General features: G+C 44.3%; 1 protein-coding gene across 2 annotated transcripts; it reads right to left on the minus strand.

Annotated features, from left to right (window-relative positions):
- Window positions 1-947: 947 nt before the first annotated feature.
- Window positions 948-26,000, minus strand: prkd1 (protein kinase D1). 2 transcript variants are annotated; one of them, XM_086151154.1, is made up of 21 exons: window positions 25,572-26,000; window positions 16,987-17,125; window positions 15,602-15,733; window positions 14,466-14,635; window positions 14,340-14,363; window positions 13,838-14,030; window positions 13,373-13,450; window positions 13,098-13,296; window positions 12,895-13,018; window positions 11,185-11,262; window positions 10,347-10,514; window positions 10,025-10,136; window positions 9,486-9,538; window positions 8,793-8,865; window positions 5,479-5,585; window positions 3,895-4,056; window positions 3,665-3,763; window positions 3,085-3,245; window positions 2,903-3,009; window positions 1,956-2,041; window positions 948-1,375 (listed from the first exon to the last, which is right to left on the minus strand). In XM_086151154.1, the coding sequence occupies exons 1-21, from the start codon at window positions 25,803-25,805 to the stop codon at window positions 1,145-1,147; spliced, it is 2,730 nt and encodes a 909-aa protein (XP_086007280.1). In that variant the 5' UTR covers window positions 25,806-26,000; the 3' UTR covers window positions 948-1,144. The 2 variants fall into 2 exon arrangements, 1 of the variants encoding a protein (XP_086007280.1); XR_015106523.1 differs by having other exon boundaries at window positions 1,311-1,375; window positions 1,956-2,025; window positions 25,572-25,724.
- Window positions 26,001-27,594: the final 1,594 nt, after the last annotated feature.

Here is a 27,594-nt window from a genome sequence, read left to right on the forward strand (position 1 = left end):
GGGTTAAATGTTTGAAATGTTATGAGATACAATGTTGGCTTTCCTTGTAACTTATTTTTATGATCGTTTTGGCAGCATTGCTCCTTCAACCCTGTTTGTGTCCAAGTTGGAGAAAAAAAGTGAATAAAAAAGTGAACAGGAAACTGATCAGGCGGTTCTCAGGTCTGGCCAGAACCCGCTTTGGACCTGAGGTTTGAGTCCTGAAGGAGAGATTCACTGATAAGACGCCATCCAGGTTCTACCAGGGTTCTGGCAAGGAAAGATATTGCCGTGTTTTGTTTTTCAGAAATAGATTTCTCTCCCATCAGCCTTATGATTAAAAACAATTGCACCTTTTTTCTTTTCTCGAAATGATCAAAGTCAGAAGAACATTGCCCTCTGGTGTCAGTGGAGAGAATATATGTGAGTGTGCATGTATTAAGATATACATTTATATATAAATTAATGTAGCGTAAATTCCGGCATATAAGCCACTACTTTTTTCAAACGCTTCGAGAAGTGTGGTTTTTACAACAATGCAGCTAATTTATGGATTTTTATAGGGTAATTACAGTAGCTTCCTTCCGACAACACTGTCACGGTGGACAAATAGAAACTGTTTCGCCAGACTCGCATTTACAATCATTCCTCAGATCAGCCATTTTGTGCTTTTTGCACACACCCCCATCAGGACAAAGATGCGGCAAGTATTTGATGCGGCTTTCAAGTTGAAGGCGATCTGTCTGGCTGTCAAAGAAGGAAATAGAGCTGTTGCACGAAAGTTCGGCATCTACTCTGAAAAAAAGCAATTGCATTTTGTACCGGTAGTTGCAGATGTTACCGTCATTCATTTAATTAAAAGTTTCCAAAAAAAATCTTTCCTCTAACATCTTGCTGCGTCAATTTCTCATGTTTCAACAGGAACACCTGCGGCTTATTTATGTACAATTTCTTTTTTCTTTTAAAAATTTAGGAATTTAGGGTTAGGTTAACCCTGACTGCTCTGTGACATTTTGACCAAATTGAAAAGGATCATGTGGTCAGTAATCTGTCTACACTGAATTTTGGCACCCCTCAGGCTCCTGACATCCAGGGAGTTTCTGTTCTTCTGTAAGAACCCAGCACCTTGGATGGAGGGGGAAAGTTGGAGAGGTTGTGCAAGTCCTCACAGCTCACTGACCCTTTCGCTGAGGGTCGCCAGCTCCTCCTCTGCTTCTTGATAGCGCTCTGGCCTGTGGCTGGCAGCAGGGGGCCCTGTGGCGGCGAGGAAGGCGGGGCTTTCGAGGCCCCCCAGCTGCGCGTGGTACTGCCAGCGTAGGTCATCGCTCTCGTGGGTGATGTAACGTTCCTGCATCCGGCTCTCCAGGTTCCGCAGGTCCAACCACATTTGGTAATCCTGGTGCAAAATAAAACGCACCCGTACTTTACAGCACCACTTAATCCCACGTGCTCTCCAGGCCACGAGGAGGAAGTGTGAAACCTGATGGCCTGGACATCAGTCGTATCTGAAGTCCAGGATCTCAGTACCTTTACTAAGATAAAACCCGTCGCAGAGTAATTGGGTTCTTTTATTAACAATAAATTATCCCTCAACACCTTCAGTACACTTACTTATAGACAACAATCAAATTAATTGAAATTTCAGGACAAAATGCCTGGAAATTTCAAACATATGTCTGAATTTTTATTCAATTTCACTTTGAGTAAAATGGTGCTAAAAAAATGAGGAAAATGTTTTTTTTTTTTTGCAACAAACCACTGATTGAATCAATCATCTTCAACATGAGCAAATTAAAATACATTTAAAAAATTGTTTTTGGAATGGCCTGAATATATTTATATTCAAATAAAAAGATCAGAAACACTAACCAAGCCAAAGCTGATAAAATGTGTCAGGTTTAATTAAAAACGATAAATGAATGTGTAATAGAACATGAATGGATGATGAGCGGGGTATTGGAAGTAGAGGGTATCACCTGTAACCAGGAGTGACTGAGAGTTTTGTCAACGCTGAACCTCTTCCTCATCTTCACCTGCAGCAGGTTGCTGATCAAGTCGATGGCTGCAGAACAAACACAGACGAGGGGGAAGGGGGAGCCGCCCTCCCTGGAGTGAGGGTCGAGATGAAGCTAAAGAGCAAAGCTAACACCTCTCTTCAAGGGTCAAAGGTCAATAGGAGGCCTCTGTTTCCCCTCATCAAACACATGGGTGAACCTGGAGATGAATGGACCCTTGCTTCCTGCCCTTACCCCAACATACACATTCTCAATAAAATCAGTTTGCATGGATATTTTTCAGGTTAATTACTCCATTCATCCTTTACAGCTCTCATCCTGCTCACTGGGTCAGGGGGGCCGAGCCAATCGCAGCTGTCACTGGGCTGAGAGATGGTTTAACCTGGGCAGATCCATGGTAAACACATCCAGCTGCTTGCCCTCACTCATACCTATGGATAATTTGGAGTCTTCGATGAACTGTTGGAGCAAGACAGAAAACCTGGAGAGAACCCCGGCAGGAGAACTTTGAAAGACCGTCCGGGACTTCTGACCCTCTTTTGGGTAAGGAGAATCCGAGATTCCAGTTTGGGTTCAAGTCAAACGTCAATCTCATGTTGTCTGAACATTACTGTGACTCACAGCTGCTGGTTATTTTTACTCTTCAACTCATCCGGTGACTCAGGCCGCCGTCATCCACCAGAAAACCCTGCCTGACTCAGCCTCCTCTTCATCTTCATCATCACAGTCAACCTACCGCATCAGCTTCAGCTGAAAATAGACTGCTACTTGGCGACGTTTAGCTTGAGGAGTGTGTGTGTGTGTGTGTGTGTGTGAGATCAAAAATGTTAAAATTCAAATCAGAAAATAAGAGCTCTGCCGTTAGCTGATCTTGCTGTGGCGGCGAGCAGCATGAGGTGGCAATGTACCTTCCTGTGAAATCTTCTTCCACGGGTGCGGCGGGTACATGAAGGCTGCGTTCTGGATCTGGTCATTGATGTCCTCGTCCTCGTTGAAGGGGAAGGTTCCGCTGAGACTGCAGGACGGAGGAACATTCAGATGGCCAGCACATGCACGCGTCTCCGGGTCACCATGGTTCCCTGGTTCCTACCTGACGTAGATGATGACGCCCACTGACCACATGTCCAGCGAGCGGTTGTAGCCCTTGTTCCTCAGGACCTCGGGAGCGAGGTACGCCGGCGTGCCGACCACCGAGCGGCGGAAAGACTTCTCTCCGATGATGCGAGCGAAACCAAAGTCACAAAGTTTGACCTGCAGAGGAAGCAAGAAGACCGGAAAGAGACAATTATCAAAGCCAGAGGAAGCGGCTTGAAAAATGACAACAACACATGACATCATCACAAGGTATAAGAATGAAGAGGGGGGGGATGTTACTGAAAAAGTAGCAAAAAACATTTTAAATACGGACATTTTCAGATGATAGTTTGATGAAATTAAAGAAAATTCTCGAAAATCAACGCTGTCAATATGGACGACATAATACCCAGAAAAGATCAGCAAATATATAATTACAAAAATTGAACCGATCAGTTGAGGAAGCGGATCAACCAAGGAAGAGGACTGTCCTGATGAAAAGGTCTAACCTGAGGAAGAGGGCTAAACTGTAGAAGGGGATAAACTGAGGAGGAAGATCAGCTGACGAAGAGGATCAGCTGAATAAATAGACCAACCTGAGGGAGAGGATCAGCTGAGGCCAGCAGGACGTTCTCTGGTTTGAGGTCACAGTGGACGATGTTTTTAAAGTGAAGATGACGAAGAGCAACCAGAATCTGAGAAGACACACTATCTGTCACTTGAGGGTTAGTGTGTGTGTGTGTGTGTGCGAGAGAGGGTGAATGTATTCCCGTGTGGGTTTATTTCTGTGTGAGCGTATCCATGTATGAATGTGTGTGTGTGTCACCTGAGTAACCAGAAACTTGGTGATCCTTTCAGGAAGTCGTCCCTTCTCACTGGACAGGATCATCTCCAACATGTCGCCGTGCAGCTTCTCCATGACGACGAAGACCCTGTCCAGCGTCTCGAACATGCAGTCCAGGTTGACCACGCCAGGATGGTGGAGGCTCTGCAGGAAGTGACATCAGTGGGGTCATGTGATGCCTTGTGCGCCCCCTCGGCTCATCCTAATCTGTCAATGTCATCGATTAATGATGTTATCGATTAATGATAAAATATTTTGTAGTTTTAGATATGAGTTAAATGTATACATCGACTAAATAGAAAAACACTTTGGTTTCATATTCCCTTGAGTTTTCAATTTTACTTTTAATTATTTTAACTGTTATTCTACTTGTCTTATTTTTCCTGGTTGCTTTCCTTTAGTTTTTTAGGGGAACTTCTTGTCGTTTTCCCAAATTTCTTTCACAGTTTTCTTCTTTGTGTTTTATTTGTTTGTGTCATATCTGAGAATGGCAGCTGAGATGCTCGGTGCAAGAAGCAGCGGCAGAGTACTGCTGGATGTCGCGCCCCTGCGGCGGTCACACCGGTAATGGAGCAGGTTCACGATAGCAAGTTTCACTCTGTGTGTGTCTTTTAATTTAATTTATTGTGGGGAAATTCCTTCTCTGCATTTAAGCCATAATGGATGACCCAGGAGCAGTAGGCTGCTGTCCACCAGCACCAGGGGAGCAGTTAGGGGTTCAGTGTCTTGCTCAACAACACTTCAACACACCAGGAGGAGCTGGAAATCAAACCAGGAATGCTCAGGTCCAATGACAATTGCTCTTTTTCCTGTGCCAAGCCGCCCTAAATAATGAAAAAACAACAGGAGCACCGGCATACCATCGTTGGCATCTAAATCCTCAAGTCTTCTGGGATGTTTTGTCCACTGTAGCGACTTCTGATGCCATACCAAGAGTCACATGATCAAAGAGGTTGCTTTTAGTAATCTTAGTGTAACAACTAGATTAGTACTTATGTCAAACACACATTTATGAAAAGCAGATCTAGCAAAATAACGTTTTAGAGGAATTAATTGATACATAGCAGTGATTTATCTTAATGATAAATTTATTTTAAGGTGTCGAAATGATTTATTTTAAGTTTGTTTTTGTCAATAAATTCCAAAATGTATCAATTTCGGTTGAGTCACGAAAGCAACAAAAAAAAACAAAATAGTTTATTTTTGTCTTGAAAATCCCCAAGATTTGCATTATGTGGAGGTACATAATATTTTTTAACAGATTCATTTTCTGTTTAGTATTTCATATGTGTGTTTTAGTGGAATTATTTAAAAAAAAAAAAGAATAAATAAATCTCGGCGCCAGTTGCTGGGTGATGAGTGACACAGCCTTCTTTAGAACCAAGAGACACCTGCAGAAGCTGAAGGAATAACCTCCACATGGAAGACATTCCCATGTTTGGTTGTTCTGTCACAGTCAAAGGTTTGACTGGAGGTCACGGTACCCAGCCAAAGGACTTCACACTCACATGTCTGTCTGTGTGTGTGTGTGTGTGTGTGTGTGTGTGTGTGTGTGTGTGTGTGTACCTGCAGGATGGCCACCTCATTGCGGAGCTGACTCTCCTGTTTAGTTGGAAAACGCAGTTTGTCAATGATCTTGATGGCAACGTCTCGACTTGACTTCCTGTGTTTGCCTGCACACATGCACATGCACACACACACACTAATTAGACATTAAGACACCAAGTGAACTCTGGGATTAGCCATGGAGGAAAATCACAGCAAAGAAAATGATCTGGATTTTCACACAGTCAAAATCTTCTTCCTCTCTTTTCGGCTATCCCTTCAGGGGTCACCACAGCGAATCAACTTTCTCCATCTAACCCTATTCTCTCTCACACAACTACCTTCATATCCTCTCTCACTACGTCCATAAATCTTCTCTTTGGTCTTCCTCTAAACCTCCTGTCTGGCAGCTCCAATTCCAGCATTCGTCTACCATTATATTCACGATCCCTCCTCTGTACATGATCGAACCATCTCAGTCTGGCTTCTCTGACCTTCTCTCTAAATCATCTAACATGTGCTGTTCCTCTGATAGACTCATTCCTGATCCTATCCATCCTGGTTACTCCCAAAGAGATCCTTAGCGTCTTCATGTCTGCAACTCACCACTGACTTGTACACCTTTCCTTTCATTCTGGATGATAGTCTTCTGTCACACAATACCCCTGACACTTTTCTCCACCCATTCAAACCTGCTTGAGTCCGTCTCTTCAACTCTTTTCCACACTCACCGCTGCTCTGGACTGTTGGCCACAAGTACTTGAAATCCCCCAACTTCTTGATCTCCACTCCCTGTAGCCTCGCCGCTCCACCCGAGTTCCTCTCATTCACGCACATATAATCTGTCTTGCTGCGACTAACCCTCATTCCTCTCCTTTCCAGAGCATACCTCCAGCCTCTCTAAATTTTCATCAACCTGTTCTCTGCTCTCACTACAGATCACTATGTCATATGTGAACAACAGGGTCCAGGGAGATCCCTGTCTAACCTCATCTGTCAGCCTGCCCATCACCACTGCAAAGAAGAAGGGGCTCAGAGCTGATTCCCGATTAAGTCCCACCTCAAGCTTGAACTTCTCTGTTAACCCTACAGCACACCGCACCACTGTCTCACATCTAGCATACATGTCCTGCACCAGTCAAACATACTTCTCTGCCACTCCAGACTTCTTCATACAATACAAGACTTCCTCTCCTCTGGCCTCTGTGGTACTCTTTCTAGGCATGAAGCCATACTGCTGCTCACAAATGCTGACTTCTGCTCTTAGTCTAGTTTTCACTACTCTTTCCCATAACTTTATTGTACGCTCATCAACTTTATCACTCTATAGTTGCCGCAATTCTGCACACCCCCCTTATTCTTAAAAATAGGCACCCTCACACTTTGTCTCCATTCTTCGGGCATCTTCTTACTCTAAGATCCCATTGAATAATCGAGTCTGAAACTCTACTGCTGCCTCTTCTAGACACATCCACACCTCCAGAGGGATATCATCAGAACCAACTGCCTTTCCACTTTTCATCCTCTTCAATGCCTTCCTCACTTCACTTTTACTAATCTCTACTACTTTGTGGTCTGCAATAGTCACCTCATCTATCCTTACCTCGCTTTCATTTTCCACATTCATCAGCTCTTCGAAGTACTCCTTCCATCTTCCCATCACTCTTCTAGCATCTGTTGACACATTTACCTCTTTCCTTAATCACCCAGACCTGTTATACACCCTTTCCATCTTTATTTCTATTTTGCCAGCCTGTTTAGATCATTCTCTCCCTCCTTACTGTCCAACCGAGCATACAGGTCATCATGCGCCCTTTGTTTTGCCTTTGCTACCTCTGTCTTTACCTTACATTGTATCTCCCTGTGGTCCTGTCTGTTCTCTTCAGTCCTCTCAGTATCCCACTTCTTCTTTGCCAACCGCTTTCTCTGTATATACTCCTGCACTTTCCCCCACCTCATTCCACCACAAAGTCTCTTTATCTACTTTCCTTCCAGATGATACACCAAGTACTCTCCAACTGGTCTCCCTGATAACATTAACGGTAGTTGTCTGGAAGCTCTCCCTGACCACCCAGAGCCTTTCTCAACTCCTCTTGGAAAATCATACAACACTCCTCCCTTTTCAGCTTCCACCACTTTGTCCTCTGCTCTTCCTTGTCACCAGAGTCATCCAACAAACCACCATCCTATACCGTTATACTGTCTGGCTACACTTTCACCTACAACTACTTTGCAGCCCCTGATCTCTTTCAGGTTACCTCGTCTATACAAGATGTAGTCTACCTGTGTGCTCCTACCTCCACTGTTATAAGTTGCCCTATGTTCCTGTCTTTTCTGGAAAAAAGTGTTTACTACAGCCATTTCCATCCTTTTTGCAAAGTTTACCACCATCTGTCCCTCTGCGTTCCTATCCTCTATACCAAATCTGCCCATCACTTTTTCATCCCCTCTATTGCCTGCACCAACATGCCCATTGAAGTCTGTGCCAATAACTACTCTCTTATCTCTGGAGATATCACTGAATCTAGCTCATTCAAGAAATTCTTCTCCTCAAACTCACATCCCACCTGTGGGGCATAGTCACTAACAACATTGAGCATCACACCTTATATTTTCAGTTTCAGACTCACAAATCTATCTGACATTATTTTCACCTCCAGAACATTCCTAACAAACTCCTCCAAGATAACTCCTACTCCATTTCTCTTGTCAGCACCATGATAGTACAACTTCTCAGCTCCTCAGTTTCTAGCTTTACTTCCTTTCCACCTGGTCTCCTGGACACACAGCATATCCCCCTTCCCTCTCTGCATCATGTCGACCAACTCTAACTTTTCATGTCATACTCCCAATATTGAAAGTTCCTTGCTCTCAGTCCCAGACTCTTGCTTTCCTTCTTCTCTCTCAGCTTCCGAACATGCCTTCCTCCTCTCCTTCTTTGACCTATGGTAGCCCAGTTTCCATTGGTACCTTGTAGGTCATTGGTACCAATGGCGGTCATTTATTAGGTTTGATTCTAATGTTTGGTTTTGACACAACCTCCAGCATTTATTCTCGTTTGGTGCCGGCGGGGGGCACGGCTCAGGGAGACACTGGCCCGTGCCCCCCTGAGGCTGGCTTGGGGAGACACTGGGCCATGCTGCCCCGAGGCTGCATTTTCATACAACCAAAATAAAAGCATTAAAATTAGAATTAAAGATTTAGGGTCTATGAAGTCCCCTTTAAGTTTACCTCTGACCGTTTTCTTGAAAAGCCTGTACTTTTTTAAATTGGTTTTCTTAACTTTACTTGATAACAGGAGTAGGAATGCCACAACTTGTCGGTACCACTCTCACCTCCATAAACAATCCCGAACTGTCCAGAACCCAGAACCTCATCGGGGAAGATTTGGTAGACAGAGTTGATGTCCTGGAAGAAAGGGCCAACCAACTTCAGCTGACAAAAAGCAACAAATTGCAGTGTTGCTATTTTTAAATTTATTTGGTTTTGGTGCATTTGATCAAATATTCCTGAAATTTGTATATTTCCTTTCAATGTACTCCTCAACAATTTAAAGAATCCAGAATGAAATCTGAAAGTCAATTCATCAGATATTGATCAGCTGGATCAGTTTTCAACTAACGAGCTGCAACCACTGACAAAAGGGGGGGGGGGGGGCAGCAATGCTTGTAGCAACCCCTCTGGCCCTCCAGGAGGCAGTGGCGAGTGAAGCGCTCTGTGATGCAATTTGAAACGCCGAACGTTTTGATGCAGAATATTAAGACGTCATTACAATAAGAAATTGGATTCATATCATCAGACAACATGAACCAACATCATGCTGGAGTCAATTAGAGCAGTGGGGCGGGGCATAACCAACCAGAAGAACAGGTATACTCCAGAGAGGGCAGGCAAATACAACACTGATAAATTTTTAGGTGATTTTCCATTAAATTGCTTGCTTGAACTGATACAGTTTTTTTCTTGTTTTTGTTTTTGTAAACAAAGACAGGTTGACATTTTTTTTCTTCTTCTTCTTGGTCTCTCACCACATTCTCCTGGATCTGATGGTTGGAGACGGAGATACTGATGGACACTTCCTCTGTGGGGGAAACGGAGACACTGTCACACTGGCGGAAAGAAAAGAAATTACACTAGCTATGCAAACAAATGATTTGTTCGATTTATCGGTGGGCGGAGCTGAAGGGGCACCAGAGAGTGTCCAGTTGGTTGGACCATCAAGAGGTAGCCCAATGTTCCACCGAAGACAAAGTGATGAATTTTCAGGTTTTGTGTAAAATTATGTCACCGATTTGAGTGACATCGGTGTGAACCATCATGGATCTCAACAATCCTCAACAATTTTCAATCGGTTTCCTCTGTGGAGGATGGGGATTGACCGTAAAATCCCTTTTCTAAGGGCGATGTATCCCCAGAGTGAACTGAGGGTCGACTGGTCTACGATTTCTGAGGACTTTTGACATTCTTTGACTGTTTGCAGATGATGACGTGTGTTCAATGACAGATTTTTTCAATCGCCCTGCAGTGGTGCCGGGCTCAGCTCCGCATGACATGACGATCGACTTACTGTGTCCGCCACGGTGGGAACCCTGGGAGATCCCCGTGGAGACAGCGGGCATCAGGGCATGTTTGATTGCCATTTCCCACATCCTGGATACATCCAGCCCAACGCCACTCACCTGGGGAACCCATCAGAACCACAACAGATCAGTCCTTCAATGTTCCAAACAATTTAAAAATTAGTACTAGTTTAACCTCAAAGGATCAGAATCTATCAAAAACTGTTCTAGAAGAATCTGTTCTAAAAACTACTGATTTAAATGTACTATCCGAAAACACGCAAGGAAACTCATATGCAGCCAGGAACTCAACAGAACTCGTGGTCTCACCAGGACACTGCTGCCCATCATTGAGGATTCGGCTTTCAGCGAGTTCTCCCCCACGTAGTAAACCAGTGTCGTAGTTGCAATTTCGAAACAGTGAGGATTCGCACCGTCGGGAAGCAATGAGAACGTCTGGGCGGGTTCCAGTGACAGGATATCTGACAGGGGTATATCCTGCAAAAATTTGGCAAACCAGAAGACTTTATTTTAAACTATTTTAGTTTTTCAGTATTTCATGTAAGAAAAATGGTTGTACATACACAGTAATGCTTTGGTACCAAACAATAGATTTATTTTATATTTAAATTGACTTTTATTTTATAATGACTGCAATTTTGTTTCACTTCCTGCACTTTGCTCTGTCTTCTCCTGAGTGTGAGTTACAAACAGAAAATGTCCATGGGGTTATAAATGTTTTGAACTTTTGCGTTTTATTATCAAAAACTCAGTTTTCTTACTTCATATTCTTTTTGAGTGTTTCTTCCTGTTTTATTTTGGTAGTCCTGCTCCTGTTGTGTTTGACTTCCTGTCCTGTTCCTTGTCATCCACTTGTTGTGGATCACATTTTAGTTGTCTGTTTCAGTGTCTCCACTGTGACTGGGTCAAGGGCCAGGACTTAACCTGAACCAGTCAGCTGTCAATCAAAGGGCCAGGTGTCAATCACAGGGCCACATACGTCACAGTTTTAGCGTAAAGTTTCGCTCAATTGATCAAACAAATATATTTCCAGACCTCATTTCATCCAGGTATAGATTGGCTTTCTAAAGTAGGTACACATGCTGCCAGAACCTGATTCTGAACATGTTCTAAGGATCTGTAAGAGTCTTAGCATCCAACCACTCACCTTGTAGTATTTACTTCCTGTCTCATTCTGGAATAGAGTGATACATTTACTGTCCAGCCGCCAATAGTGTCTCTTCCTCTGAAACAAGATGTCAGAAAAACAAAGAGGGGATTAAGAACCTTTTTCAGGGAACAGTCACTTTGGTTCGATTTAAAGATGCTCTAATGAAAACTGGTATTCAGAAAAACAGTTTTTCTGACACCCATCCATCCATCGATCTTCTACTGCTTATCTGGGATCAGGTCGCAGGGGCAGCAACCGAAAAGAGGATGCCCAGACTTCCCTCTCCCCGGCCACCTGGTGCAGCTCTTGGAGCAGGAGGATCCTGAGGCATTCCCAGGCCAGCCTCGAGACATAATCCCTCCAGCGTGTCCTGGGTCTTCCTCTGGGCCTCCCCCAGGCTGGACATGCCCAGAACAGGGAGGCATCCAGAAGACATCCTAACCAGATGCCCTAGCGACCTCATCTGACCCCTCCTAATGGAGGAGCAACAACTCTACTCTGATCCCCTCCCTGATAGCTAAACTCCTCTCCCTATCTCGAAGGGAGAGCCCGGACACCCTGCGGGGAAAGCTACTTTCAGCCACTTGGATCCATTACCTTGTGCTTTCAGTTACAACCCACAGCTCATGACCAAAGGTGAGGGTGGGAACAGTGATGGACTGGTATATTGAGAGCCTCGCCCTTTTGTCTCACCTCCTTCTTCACCAGGACAGACCGGTGCAGAGTCAACATTACAGCTAACGCTGCACGGATCTGCCTGTCGATCTTCTGTTCCATCTTACCCAGAGATAAGTGAACTTCTCCACTTGAGGCAGGACCTCCTCCCTGACATGGAGTGGGCACTCCAACCGTTTCCAGCTGAGAACCATCGTCTCGGATTTAGAGGTGCTGATCCTCCCCCCCCAACCGCTTCACATTCAGCTCCGAACTACTCCCTGGATATCACAGTCCAGTGAAGCCGACAGAACCACATCCTCCACGAAAAGCAGAGATCCCTTCAACACTCTGGCTGCACCTAGGAATTCTGTCCATAAAAGTTATGAACAGCAGGGATGACAAAAGACAGCCCTGGCGGAATCAAACCCTCACTGGAAGCCAATCCAACTTACAATCGGCATTGCGAACCATGCTCTGACACCGATCATACAAGGACCAAACAGCCCGTATTGCAAGGTTTGGAACCCCATACTTCGGGAGCGATCCCAACAGGATTCCCCACAGGACATGGTCAAATGCTTTCTGCACGTCCTCAAAATACATGTCGACTGGTTGGGCAAACTCCCAAGTGTCCTCAGGCATCGTGCCGGGGGTGTAGAGCTGGTCCACTGTGCCACGAGCAGGACGAAAACCACACTGCTCCTTCTGGATCTGAGGTTCCACCACCTGTTGGACCCTCCTATCCAGCACCTCTGGGTGGACGTTTTCACGAAGGCTAAATACTCTGTCAGAAAGTCCAGTGTTAAAGTTATTTAAAAATTACAAGCTCACTTTGATCCATAACACATATTGGTACTTAACGCCCCAGGAACCGAGGTCAGACTCTTCGCCAGAATTTCAGTGTGAGATGCTAACATGCAAATTCATTCTAGTTCTTTTGTTCTTCGTGATTTCTTCGTAATTTCTCCTAATTTTACATTTTGGGATCAGTTTTGCTTGATTCACATATCGACAGTGAGTGAGTAACGTGTGCAGAAGTGTAAACATTACCAGAGTGTCTTTGCTGGTGTAGTGGACCATCCAGCCCTCCTTCATCACGCTGCTGCTCTTCCTCTTGGTGTGTTTGACGGACTGAACCACCCGCATCAGAGGGATGTTGTTACTGGTCGATGGGCTGCACGTGGTGAGGCAAAATGCAAAATAGGTGATCTCAGATGTACTTGTGCTCTATATGTCTGTGTTTGTTAGCACACCTGATAGCCCTGTTGGACTCATCCAAGTCAGGGTCGTGGGGGTCACAGAGGTCACCGGAGCCCGCCTCCATCAGGAGACCCGCCTCCGATGTCAGCGCATCATCCATCTCATCCAGTAGGCCCCCGCCTCGGTCACCGTCACCGTCGTCAAGGCAGCCCTCTGGCAGGGTGTCTGACTCCGCCCCCGGGCTCAGCAGCTCTGGGGGTCGGAGACACAGTTGTCGTGGGTTCTCCCAAAGAAGAGTCCCAGCGGCTGAAACCAGCTGAAAACTTGCCTCCGTTCAGTGAAGCTTCGCCCAGGCAGTCGTTCGGCACTTTGGCAGCGCAGCGTTTATGACAGTTAAACCTACAATCTGACAGAAACACATTCTTTAATCTTCGACACCGAGACACAAACCGGCACTCTGCCCACCGGGTGACACATATGCTGTTGGCAGGTCAGTTCTGTAATTTGCCGGATCCATTCCTATTTGTGTCAAAAAAGTTCAGGCTTTGTGAGCAGGAGAGAATATAACGACATAAAATGCAGCGATCCATCCTTGCAACAGGCGACAAGCAATGGCCTGTCTCAACAGATGACCAACACACACACCCTGCATCACACCCCACACATCCCTGCAAAGAACCAGCATCAGTCTACTGATAAAGTTTGTTATAAAACGTAACACAGTTGAATATCTCGGTGTGTGTATGTGTATGTCTTAGTAATATTGCCAGTGTTGAAGTTGGGGGGCGCTGACCTTTGCACTGCAGGCCCTGCCTGAACAGGCCCTTGAGCAGCTTCTTGCAGTGCTGACAGACGGTGGGTCGGGTGTAGGAGTGAATCAGGAAGCTGTGCGGCACTTTGACCTTGGACAGCAGGATTTTGTCCAGTTCGATAGGACGACCCACGTAGGACTGGGAGCTGGAGCGCCGCTCCCGACCTGGGAAGTACTGCAGTGGGGGGCAGAACATCAACACAAGGTGAAAGGTCATCTCCATGTCTTCTTGTTGATAAACTGCCCTTTCTCTGACTTTCACATCAAATGCTTCTTTGTGTATTTTGCTAACAAAGCTGAAGTACTTGGTTGAAGTAATTGAGATATGCTAGCTGGTGTTATCCTCAGGTTCCCTGCAGTTACTGACTGACGAGAGTAGCTTCTGTTTATAATTTTCGCCGGATGTGGTTTTTTAATCCCCCAAGCCATTAGTTCACCAGCTGAAGGGTCCTGACCGACCAATGGGATGTGGGGCGGAGCTAACCTCTGTGTTTGGACTGACTGGAGACTGGATGATGAGAAAGGAGGACAGAGAAAAAGAGAGCAAGACAATTTAATGTTTGATAACAGGTTAAATCCAGAGACTTGTTCACGCTGTCCTTGTACTGACCAGTAGGGCATCGTCGGTGTAGTGGGGGGGCGAGGGCTCAGCACTGAGTGGGCGGCTGCCACTGACCAGCGCCCCCGTCAGGGAGATGTTGGACGGGCGACGCCTCCTGATGCCGCTGCAGTTGTTGGGGATCTTAAAGGCACAGCGTTTGTGATAGTTGAGACCACAGCCTGTGGAGAGTAAAGGGCACGTGGTTGGTGAGAGCTGTGCCCTGGAGTCACATGACATGGGATGGAGGTCACATGACTTCATGGCTTGGACTGGGTTCACATGACAAAAAGCATTGTAAAATTTACTGAAGGTTTTTTTAAAAGCCAAAGTTGAAAAATGGTAGTTTCGGTTTACGTGATGACATCACAGACTAAGTGACATCATTCACTTAATGATGACATCACAGCATTATTGAAGTCAATGTTTACATTGCTAATACTGTTTACTTTTCTGTGCACTGTTTATATTTCCATGCACCATTTCCATTTCCCTGCACTCTTACATTGGGCTACAACAGTTTGTTTATATTATTTATTTATCAATACTTATCTGGATGCATTGTGCACAGAAAAGTAAGAATTTCATTGTACAGGGAAACACCTTTCCAGACTGTGCACAAGACAATAAATGCTTATGAATCTTGAAATGAATTGAGTCACTGACACTATGCCTGTAAGCAATGTCTGATACAGATTGATGATGACACACTTATCAGCAAGGACAGCATACCGGGTGATGATGACATCATAGTCATGGTGATATCACATACATGATGATCTCATCGTGTCATGATGTCATGATGTCAAGTGGAGTGATACTATCACAGCATGAGGTACAACATTACATATTTAGTGACGGTGTCACATCTAGAGATGTGACATCACAGGCAGAAAGGATGTTAAAAATCCAAAAAGTCCTGGTTGCGCTCTGAATGGGACAGAGAGTTTCCAGGTTCTTCTTTTAAAAAGGTTTGATGTTTGAAAGGTGTTAAATTTTCTCAGAGGTTTGTGTTTGATTGATAGTTTGCAGCCTTACGACAAGGAAAGTTGATAATCTAAATTTCCATGATGGGATGTTTTTTCCCCGTGTGTTTATTTTTTCCATGTTTGGAAATCCTGCTTCAGTGAAGAACCCAGCGGAGATACCTTCACATTTCAGCCCCTGCCTGACCAGGCCCCACAGCATCTCGCCACAGTGGTCGCAGAAGGTCGGAGCACGATACGAGTGCACAAAGAGGCAGTGCGGGCGGATCTGGAAGTCCTCCATTGTGGCCGAAGCTGTGTGGATGATCAGAGAAGATCTTATCACTTTACCTGAAACCATTTTCAAAAAGAACATGAACATCGTCAAACTCTGGGAAAAAAGAAAAGTTAGAGAACTATTTTTTGTGGCAGATATATTGGTGTACATTACTTAATCAGTGTGAGTGTGTGTGAGTCAGAGCTTCCTGCCAAGCCAAAAGTTGCTGACTGTCTATCAGTTACTGATTAACAATTGATCTTTTGACCTGGAGGCGGGACAGGAAGCAACATGGCTGATGATTGGCCGCCTGTTAGTCAGTGTTTTCACGATGAGGAGCCTCTCAGGAACAGATGCACCCACTGTTTGTTTGCCTGGCCATCCTGTTTGGCGGTCATTTCCACTCGCCTTTCCACCTTCTTCCCTGACAAACTGCGGTCGTCGTGGCGACAGAATGTGCTGCTGATTGGATGAAATTATATTCACTTATACAAATTATTGTTTACCCCTTTTGTTTGTGAGGCCAACAGGCTGAAGGAGCCGCCAAGCCGTTATTATATGCTTCAGAAAAGGACTGGGTGTTTATGTATGTGTGTGTGAGTGTGTGCAAGTATGAGCGCACGTAGACCAATGATGGCGGTTTGCTAAACAGCCACCAAAAACCAATCACTGCAGGTGAAAAAATGGCCAAGCTGCTCCCGATTATCTGAGTCGGCGTGTTGCATGTTTTTTGTGTAGTTCATTGGATTTTTGTCTGCCTTTTTGTTGTTCTTTTCATCACTAACCATTTTTTTCAGTTCTTGTTGAAACATCGGTTTAAATCTTGTCTACCCAACGACACCCCCCCCAACGACACCCCCCTCCAAACAAGAGGGTACGTTCCAAGTCTTTATTCCTGTTTCTATATTAGCTGACTGGATGACAGCAGAGTGTCTGAGAGACAAAAATCCGGCGCTAAAATGCAAATACACTCATTAATAGACACACGCGCACGCACAGGAAGCGACGAGGCGGCAGCTGTCAGGCCGTTAGCGCTGCAGCATCAGAACACCTGAGGCCCCGACTGGACGGCAGCCAATCAAACGAAGGCAGGAAGTTGCCGTGGGACACATCTGGAGGCGTTGAGGTGAAGGAGTGAAGACGAAGATGTCTGTAGCTCCCCTGAGGAGGGAGAGGTCTCCTGTAGGAGGATTCCGTCTGCTCCAGCGATGACTCAGTGAAACTAAACTTTGAGAAAAAAACCTCCAAGGTGGAACAGTGGAATGCGATCACCAATTCTATGGTGACTTACCTGACAGGACCACTTCGACCAGGTCCCCATCCTGGATCTGGGAGGCTGAGCGGAGCAGTTGCAGAACATTGTCCGAGCTCTGGTCATGGCGGAACAGCAGGATCTTCTCGTACATCCCGTAGAACCCGACCTCTGGCAGCTGGAAGAAAGACGCAGGGAGAGGGTGAAGGGATGTAGGGGAAAGACAGAACACAGGGTGCTCTCCACCATCCCCCCATCACACTGCTAACATACATGTGTCACACGGCTAGCCAAACGTCATTGGCCAATAAGGTTGGGATTACAAATGGAGGGAAGATGGACTACAGATGGCGTGTCGGAGGTCAGAACTGTCACCTCACAGCTACAGTTGTGGACCACACAGTGGTGAACCGTACCCACTCTCTGTCTGAAGACTAAATTATCTATGGCTCGATGATTGACAGCTGACTCCCCAGCTTTAACCTCACCCCTCACTCCAGTGTCAGGCATGATTGCATTCAGCTGGTGTGGAAAAGCGACAAACAATCAGACTACATACTGCACACGCCATTGACATGACTGATGGTGTTTCCTGTCACTTTCTCATGAAGAGAATCATCCTCTCTTCATCTCAAACCACCCACAGGTGTTCATCCCGGTACACGTCAGCAGAGATCTAACGCTGAATGTGAGCAAGGGACGTCAGCAATGACACAGAATGTCTTTTAATCAGGACGAGAGGACGAGAGGGGGAGAAAGCAGATATCAAATAGATCAAACTGAACCATCTCCACAACACCACTCACTTCAGCCATATGTGTGTGTGTGTGTGTGTGTGTGTGTTGTGCCTCAAATACAGACTTTTAAAAGAAAAATTTCTCAACCACCACTTGTTGAACACACAGAATCCTTTGTTCTAAGGGTGGACCCCCCACCCAGATTGCTGCAATAAACTAATCCTCACCTTCCCTCTAACTTTGGTACACATTACAGAGGTGATTGACTAGAGGAGAGGCCGCCTACTAAAGCGGGAGGCTCGTTTCAGCACCCTAACCCATTGCCTACACCGAGTTACACACTGTAGAGCCATCAACCAGTATACAGTATAAGCCCGCCTTTTGAACTGAAACTGTGCTGTAAAAGCTACTTTCTAGTGCACAAGAGATGGTTGTATATAGAAGCAAAAACACAATTGTTTTCACGTAGATCTGGACTGTGGCTCCAAATTCGACTCCCCGACCCGACCACTGTTGCTGCAGACTGCACCAGAGGATCTTGGTTTCCAGATCGGCAACCATCTCTTATCCCCCGTAATTAATTCAGAGGATACCTCACTTCTGCCGGCAACCACAAATCTATTGCTGGGCCTTGTAAGCCAGATGCACTAATAAGCCAACCGACGCGGATCATCATCAGAGCTGGCCTCTGTCCCTAAAACCTCACATCACTGACCAACTCATTGTAAGAGGCTGATGTTTGTATCTGGGCAAGCATGAGCCATTGATCAGTATTCTGTGAGTGTTGTAATTGCTGCTATCCTATCGTGCCTTGGACAATCACTGTATTCCCATGCCATCGCTGATATTAACTTTCTAACGTAACGTTGTTGATGTTTTTTTCAGAAAACACACACAGAACTAACAGAAAAACACCTTCAGTACTTTTCCACAGGACATAATCTACTTACACCCCATCCATTCCTTTGTGCATTCCGGCAACAATCACATGGTCGCACCAAGTGGTAGCCTTTGGACCACAACCACCGCTATTTTTATAGTTTTTCATTAAAGCTGCCATTTTGTAGTTTTTCTGAGGCCACTGCCATTTTTGCTGTCCTTTTATACACACACACACACACACACACACACACACACACACACACACACACACACACACACACACACACACACACACACACACACACACACTTCAGGTTGTTAAATAAACTTTATTATATTTTAAAGGGGAGTTTCCTTGTATTTTGTGTGCATATATTGTGACAAGACTGTTTGACAGGGCAAATGCTCGACTTCCTTGTTCACCAAAAAAACATAATTGTTAAATATTGACATTTTTAGATGTATACCTTTTTCTTGAGAATACATTCCACTATTTACTTATTATTTTCCAGCTTTGCTGTTGGTGCCCAAAACAAAGGTCAGTGTCATTATTAAATTTATATTTCGATAACTTTGATTAATAAGTAATAATCATCATTGATAATTATTAGATATTACTAATAATTAATTGAAGCGCCATTCACTGCACAACAAATGGTGCCCTGTGTGAGGCTAGAGTAGAAAGGTGCATAGCAGCGCATGTGTGTGTGTGTGTGTGTATGTGTGTGTGTGTGTGTCTGTGTGTGTCTGTACATCGCGTAACCATGACAGCTGTGCCACATATTCATGGTAGCCAGAACTCAAGGCCAAGTCTGTTCTGCGTCTACCTTGTGGCTCTGAAGTGAAAGGCATTCTGGGACACCGACGAGAGATTGTCAAAATAAAAAGACGAAGGAGAAGGTGGAGGGCGAGTCAAGACGAAGCTGAAGGTCACCAGATAACAAGCTGCCATCTGTTTGGCCTTCGCCTTGGCAACTTTTGAGGTGTAAAACCATCAAGCAACACTGCAGTACCACTTCAGGTGCAGGAACAACAAGGATGCCTGGCTTCAGGGAGGGTGCTGATGGACAGGCATTGCCATAGCAATGAATCCTTTCCACTTCAGCCCCCTGGGGATGCGGCCACATGGCCGCACCTTTCCAACTGTTACATATTCATGAGAGCTGAGGTGTTTGATCACCTGATGAATATTAATGCCATGCCCCTCGCACTTTGAACGACTTGTCGCCAAATGTCCCCCTTCCCGACTTCTGTCGTCATGGCAACATCACAACAAAGGCGTGCCGAACTCTTCTTGTCTTGGCAACTGGATTTGAATTTCTTCGGTTGAAGATGTTTCACCCCTCATCGGAGAGGCTTCTTCAGTTCTAATGACCAATGGGGAGCTTCCGAATATAACTACCAGGTTTTTGGGCGGGTCTAGGTTATGGTGGCGTGTGGGGTAAGTGGAAGAGTTGATCTGCAGAAAGTAGGTGCAAGGGGGATTATTATGCAAACAGGGGTGTCGTTCATTGGACCAAAAGAGCAACTTGGTCATCCTAATTTGCTTCTAAGTTGCTCTAAGCAACTTAGTCTTCAAACGAATGGCCCTTGTCCTTCAGGAGTAGGTGGACCGCGGAGTCCTGTCCTGAAGTGGTGGTTCTCCTGTGTTGGGGCCATCCGTTTGTATAAAGGTTGTTTGGTCTCTCCAATGTAGACATCATCACAATCCTCAGTGCAAGTGACAGCATACACCATATCTCTCTATCTTGTGCCTGGGTGTTTTGTCCTTGAGGTGCACCAGTTTTTGCCTCATGGTGTTGTGGGGTTTGAAATGTAGCAGTATATGGTGTTTGTTGAACACCCTTCAGAGTTTCTCCAAAACACCAGCAACATACAGTATGACTGCATCTGGTGGTTTCTGATTTAGCAAAGGCCCAATTAGGGTAGCCACAGGATCTCAAGGCTTTCCTAACGTGGTGTATCTAACCTCTGCATAGAAGGATGGCTCAACACAGGGCACAGAGCCACCCCTTCAGGACAGGTCTCCACGGTCCACCTACACCTGAAGGACAAGGGCCATTCATTTGAAGACAGCAATGTCTGTATTTTGGCCAGAGAAGACAGATTGTTCGAGAGAGGAGTCAAAGAAGCCACCTGTGTTAAACTGAAAAACATCTCAGAACAGAGGAGGGGGCATCAGACAGAACCTTTCATAATTGTAAAACACCACACTGGGATCAATACAGATGGATTTGTACACACGGACCAGGCCCATCTGCACCCTCCAAACAACCAGGAAAGACCTACCACCAGAACCAGTCCTCGACACTCCACAAGAGCCTCAGTTCATGTGATCCAACTCTTTCGTTTAGCTTTACCTCTAATCCCGCTAAGCTGCTCTTTTGTTCCAACGAATGACAACCCTCTAACAAACCCCCTTACATCTAGTTTCTGCAGATCAACTCTTCCACTTACACAAGCCACCATAACCTTGACCCGCCTAAAAACGTGGCAGTTATCTTCGGAAACCCCCCATAACTCATTCGAACTAGAGAAGCCCCTCAGATGAGGGGTGAAACGTCTTCAAGTGAAGGAATTCAAGTCCAGTTGCCATGACAAGAACATTTTGAAAAGAATTCATCACGACCTAGATGACTGAGAACCTCCACAGACATCACAACAAACTACCTTTTCTTGAACCGTGCTCACAATTACTTCATGAATTATGTCTAATTAAATTATAAATTGATTATATTGAATTAATCCTTTTTTCACTGACTTTCATTTTCAGAATAATCCTGATCATTGTAGACAGTTTATATCACATATGATATACAGTGTTTATTTGATATGAATGAGTTTCTATATTCTCTACATTTTATACAGTGTACTTTCAAATTGCTGTGACTAAAAAAAAAGTCATTTTAGCATTTCTTTTTTTGGAAAATTATTAGCACTGCACATTTGCTTTGCACATTTTGAAGAGGCTCATCAGATTATCAGACAAATTAATTTGAAACTAGGGCAGAAGTTGATCTCCGTTTGTAAGATAATTTTGAGGAGAATTCTTCTAAAAAAACAGGAAATAGAATAAACTCTAAAAAAAAGGAGTAAAAGAATGAGATGAAAGAGTGAAACAAAGAGCAGTGAAGGAGGTGAAACCTGGAGGAGGTTCAGAGGAAACACAGTGCCGGAACTATTTTCAGTTGCGGAGGGATTATTTCTGGCAGTAGGACGGCATGACTGAGTCAACATGACCTCAGAGTGTGTGAGTGTGTTTTTAAGTGTTTGTGTGTGTGTGTGTGTGTGTGTGTGTGTGTGTGTGTGTGTGTGTGTGTGGTGTGTGTGTGTGTGTGTGTGTGTGTGTGTGTATGTGTTTAAATAATGAGAGGAAATGATGAAAGAGGAGAGAAAGAAAGAGGGGGCATCGGACACACACACACACACACATATACACACACACGCGCACACACACACACAAACACACTTACACACAAACACTCACACACACAAACCGTGTGTCATAATGGCCATAATGGCAGGAGGACACTTCACAGTAGCAATCATCATCAGTTGCCAAGCAACAAGGAGAAGCAGCTCCTGACAGAAACACAGCTTTATTGTGATATTTGTGTGTCGGTGTGTGTGTGTGTGTGTGTGTGTGTGTGTGTGTGTGTGTGCGTGAAGCCTCTTGGCAGTCTCTGGAGCAGCTTTGCCACCAGGAGACACATCGCCAGGTTGGAGGTCAAACAGCAGCCAGGGGCAACACCAGAGTGAACACCACTGAGTTGCTCGCCTCTGTGTGCCACACACAACACACATACACACACACACACAAAAAAAAAAATCCACACACACACACACGCACACTCCATCTTTTGTAACCTAATATGTTTCTGGCTGATTTTTCACCCTGATTTCTTCCTGCTTTGCCTATCTGTTGTTGCTTCCTGATCCCTTCAGGTTCTTTCTCCATGTCTCAGTTCTGTTCTGCTTCCTGCACAAAAATTGCGGATCTTTAGAGCTTTGTGTCAGACTGTATGGAGAACCTTCTAATCTGATGAGGGAACTTATTTAGAAAAATAAAGTAAAATCAATACCATGTTTTGAGTGAATGTATGTAATGTTGGAGCCTTCCAGCAAAAAAAAAATTCTTCAGGATTAATAAAATTCTATTCTATTCTACTATTTGTATTTTAAGTGAAATTGTTTTTTGTTTTTTTATTTAATTTCTTTTCGATCCCATCTTTTGTCAAACTTGTACTGCATATTTCAAGGTGAATAACTTTTAAATTGAGGCGTTTGATGAAAAAAAAAACCTTGGATAGATTTGATAAAACACAGACACACAGAATTGTATCAGTTCATCACCCTCTTAAAATAATTGCCTAAGCCATTTTTTGACTTTGACTAATTTCTTTTGTTAAAATAAACTCCTTATTCAACATATGGCTCATTTTTTGTTTTCTGAAAAACTTAAAAAATTACTTAAGCTACCCATACATTAGAAGACTTTGTAGAGATTTGGAAAAGATTTGTGGAAAACTCACACCTGCTCCCGTGTAAAGACAGGTGTTTATAGTTTTCAGTCGCACTCAGATTTTACAAAGACTGTGGATCTTACAGGGTTTCTATTTACAAGACTTTAACCAGATTCTTTAAGAAATTTTTCCCTTTAGGCAATATTTTCACTGGGTTTGCAGGGCCTCTGCTATTCCATACCACCAACAAATAATAACAACAATAATAATAATAATAATAATAATAATGCATTTTGTTTATAGGCGCCTTGACCCTCAAGGACATCATACAGAAATGCACATACAAAGAGTACACGTAAGGAACTGGCGAGTAACTGTCAAGCAGCAGCAGCTAGTTACACCACCATTCACTCAACGGAAGCTAAGCATTGGCAAGAACGCATAATGCCACCAACACCACTGGTGATTGTTTGTCTACCAGATTTCCTGTTTCTGGTTTGGTTGAAGCTCATCTATTGGTTGTTGACTGTATTACATCACTGTAAAGACTGAAAGACTTGCAATAACATCAAACGCTTGAAATGATGGGGACATGCTGCAATTCCAGTAAAACTCCTAAAAATATTTAGTTTAAGTCTGTGACCGTGAAAATATCTTGATGTAATCCCAGCATTAAGCAATTATTTTAAGAAGGTAACGAGTCGGTATTCAAGATGCTAAGAAAAGCATGTTTTGAGCACTGCCACCAGGTCTGTGTGAACATGTGCGTGTGTGTGTGTGTGTGTTTATGGTAACACTCAGGTATTAACATCTCACTGAGAGAAAATGAAGTTATTTTCACCTGAAATGAGACAAATAGTACTGATGGACATGTCAGTGTGCACACGTCTGTCTGCATAAGTGCACATAGTGTGTCTGTCTTTATGTATGTGTGCAGTTGTGTGTGCCATGGTCTGGACCGATGACAGGAATCAGCGTAAAGTGTGCTCTGAGTGAAGTCTCTTTTGGTCGCCGTGGTAACCGGGGTTTATGTGTGGATTCTAGGAATGCCTCCTGGATGTCTTCAAGGATCTTTATCTTTTAGAAAATATGATTCGCTCTCTGCTGCCGCCTCCTGGTGCATGCTGGATCACAACTGCAGACTATCGCAGCCTTGGAAAATAAAAGTAACTTTTTTGCTTCTTTTCCCAGATGGTTAAAGTCAATAAAGGGAATCGGGTATTCCGTATCCTCTCCTTCCTCCCAATTTTCCACCTTCAGCTCTATTTTAACATCACTTCCTTACTGAATTAAAAAGCCTCACTATTGGAGAAACATCTTTCACTTCTCACGCCACTTTGAAGAAAAAAATAATTGTAATTCTAATTAAAATTATTTACTTCTGACAGCTGGTTTAAAAGGACCCGAAATATAAAATGAATTAAGATTAAGATCAAAAATGAAATGCAAATTATCAGAAAATTGATATATTCATGGTTGGCGCAGTGGTTAGCATGTCAGCCCCGAAGGACCCTGGTTCGATTCCAACTCGCGGACTTTTCTGTATTTTGCATGTTGTCCAAAAACATGCAAGTTGATTGGAAAAAAATTGGGAAAATTATCCCAATTGGTTGTCTATATATGTGATCGCCTCTTGCCCTATGACAGCTGGGATAGCATCCAACATGCCTGAGCGCAGGATAAGTGGCAGAAGATGGATGGATGGTTAAACTGAGAAACAAAAACTTTTAACTCTGACAAATTCTCTTTTGAATTTTCAGGTACTTTAAGATTCAAAAAATTGAATTAAATTTACAGAATTTTTAACGACTTCAAAAATCCGATTGTTGAAGTAAACAGATATCATGTTTGTTTTCAATTGGGGTAATTTTGAAAGTCAACGATCTTCGCCTGTCAGGAGTCACATGTCGGGGTCAGGTGATCCTGCGACTTGTTAACTGGGTCATTAACACGGATAGAAAGCTCACAGGTTCCGGATAAAGATGAATAGGTCAAAGGTTAAAGTCCTGTCATCGCTCAGTTACTATGAAAACCATTGCCTGGAGGGTCACATGTCAACATTTGTGTCACATTGAATTTTCCTCTCTCTCGCACAAACACACATACACTCTGAGCAACACACTCACACAACGCTTCCTTTCTCTACATCACACTGAATTTAATGGATTTTAAAGGCTTGGATTCAATGCCGTAAAAGAATGTTGGTTATTCCAATATCTTAACACGCGTAAGAATAATTACAATTCAAGATTCAAAATAAAATCGTAAGTCTTTGAAATTGTTCGTTTCTACACTCACAATATACTTACAAATATTGAGAATATTTTAAAGGCAAATGACTAATCCGAGCTCTTCCGTGGTTGCTATGGAATCAAGGAAAATCGCGGGTTTACGATGTAAAATGTTGAAACACTATGAAATTGAAGGTGTAAATACTTCGAGTTCTTCAGGTGTCACTTTGCTGCAAAGAGAGAAGTTCTCCGGTCCCCGTTAGACCGTGATCCCCCCCCCCCAATTTCCCCCTTCCCGGTCTCCCGGTTACCTTGCGGTCCACGATGGAACACGCCACCTCCCGAACGAGGCTCAGGCTCAGCTCCGCGGCGTCCAGCAGCACCGGCTCCCGGCTCAGACCGATCTGGATGTGAAAGGACACCGACCCCCCCGCGCCTCCCCCGGGGCTGCCGCCGCCGCTGCCGCCGCCGCCGCCGCCGCCGCCGCCGCTGCCGCTGCCCCCGGGGAACGGGCTCGGCGCTCGGATTAACGGAGGCGCACTCATGTTCCCGGCGGCTTCCGGGAGACCGTTGAGCGGAGAGAGCGGGGGGGGGGGGGGGACAAATCCCGAGAGGCGGAGGGAAAACTACCCCCTTCCCGCCGGCAACGGAGGAGAAACCGAGGTCGGAGGCTGGACGGAGCAAGAAGCGTCCGGTGGACCGGCAAGCGGCGGGAAACCGGAGAGGCTGGTGACAGAGGGGTGGACGACATCAGGGGGAGGGGGGTTAAACTTCACGGGTTTGATTGGCAGCCACCGCCTACCATCTGGATCTCACGCTGATGACCTTTTGAGATTTATTTTTCGATTCGAAACAAATAAAGAAACAAAATGCGGGACTTTCTGAAATTTTCTAAATGTGTATCTAACTTTTAAAAATAAAGCCGTTCAACAGAACTTCTTGATAAGCAATTTCTGTTTGTGACTCACAAGAGTCACTTGTTCTACAGTTTGTTTGTTTGTTTGTTTGTTTGTTCGGGAACAAAATAAATGTCTTTTCTTCAATGGAAGAAACACACACACACACACACACACATATAAAATGATCCCACAATCCCATCAGGAGTAAGTCACTGCTCTAAATGGCCAAAGTCAAACTACCTTTTTCAAAAAAAACAAAGCAAAAAGAAATTGCTAGAGATTGATTGCTTTTAAAAGACTGATTTTGATGTTTTGTACAGCAGCTCTGACCATCACCGGATGACTTATATTCCTCCAGAGCGATCTGGAGGCTCATATTCAAAATCCCCTTCTGATCGGCTTCAGGGAAAATTAGATTAATTTTTAACATTATAAAAAGGGACAATAAGCAGCTCAAAATCTGGAGTCGGTTTTGAAAAACTGAAAGCAAGAAAACAGTGACCTCAGAATCAGAACTGATTTAAAAAAAAAAATCCAAAGAAATCAATAAATAAATGACAAAGGAAAAAAAAAAAAAGTTGAATTAAAACTTGACGTATCTGCAAACCTTCCCTTCTCTCAGTTTTACCCTTTTTTCTTTTTAGCGCCCCTCGCCTTTGCCCCGGTTATCTGAATAATCAACCCTTGAATTTTTTTTGTTTTTTATCACACAAACATTTCAAGAGTCCTTTGGAGCCAAAGGACCAACCCAGGGTCAAATAAAAAAGGAATTTTTGCTCTTTTGATTTTTTGTAATTTGATGTTTCTGCTCTGGACCGACACGGTGGCGCAGTGATTGGTGTTTTAGCCTCACAGCAAAAAGACCCTGTTTCGATTTTCCCGTCCCTTTGTCTGTGTGGGTTTTTCCGGAGGAACTTTCCAAAAACATTCAGCAGTATGTAATTGGAGATTATTTGGGAAAATTGCCCCGAATGAATGAATGAATGTTATCTGTCATTAAATATCATTTATCTGCGAATGACTGACGACCAGCCCGGGGTGTATCCCGCCTCTCGCCCAATGACAGCTGAGTTAGGCTCCAGCATCCCCCGCGACCCTGGGAACAGGATAAGCGGTGGAAGATGAATGCTTGTTTTTGCTCTGTTCAACTGAAGCCAGCATTCTGCACTGAAAGAACTGAAGATTCGATATTGTATTTGGTGTCCTTTCATTTTCCACATTTTATGCCGAAATGAGAAAATACTCAGATAGCACTAGCCTGGGCGACTCGTGTTGGCTGGCAATAACAAAGGATGCTATTGCCGTTGCAAGTACTAAACTCAAGAAAGCAAGTCCTCTCAAATCTCAGGTCCAAAGTTACGCCAGCCTGTAACAGCTGACAGCTGATTGGTTATTGGCTCCCAGTAACTGATCCCGTGACCAATAAGAGCCAATG

Source organism: Fistularia commersonii, chromosome 1 (assembly GCF_037954325.1).
Source record: "Fistularia commersonii isolate RoL2024-O1a breed Wild chromosome 1, RoL_Fcom_v1.0, whole genome shotgun sequence".
Classification (NCBI taxonomy): domain Eukaryota; kingdom Metazoa; phylum Chordata; class Actinopteri; order Syngnathiformes; family Fistulariidae; genus Fistularia; species Fistularia commersonii.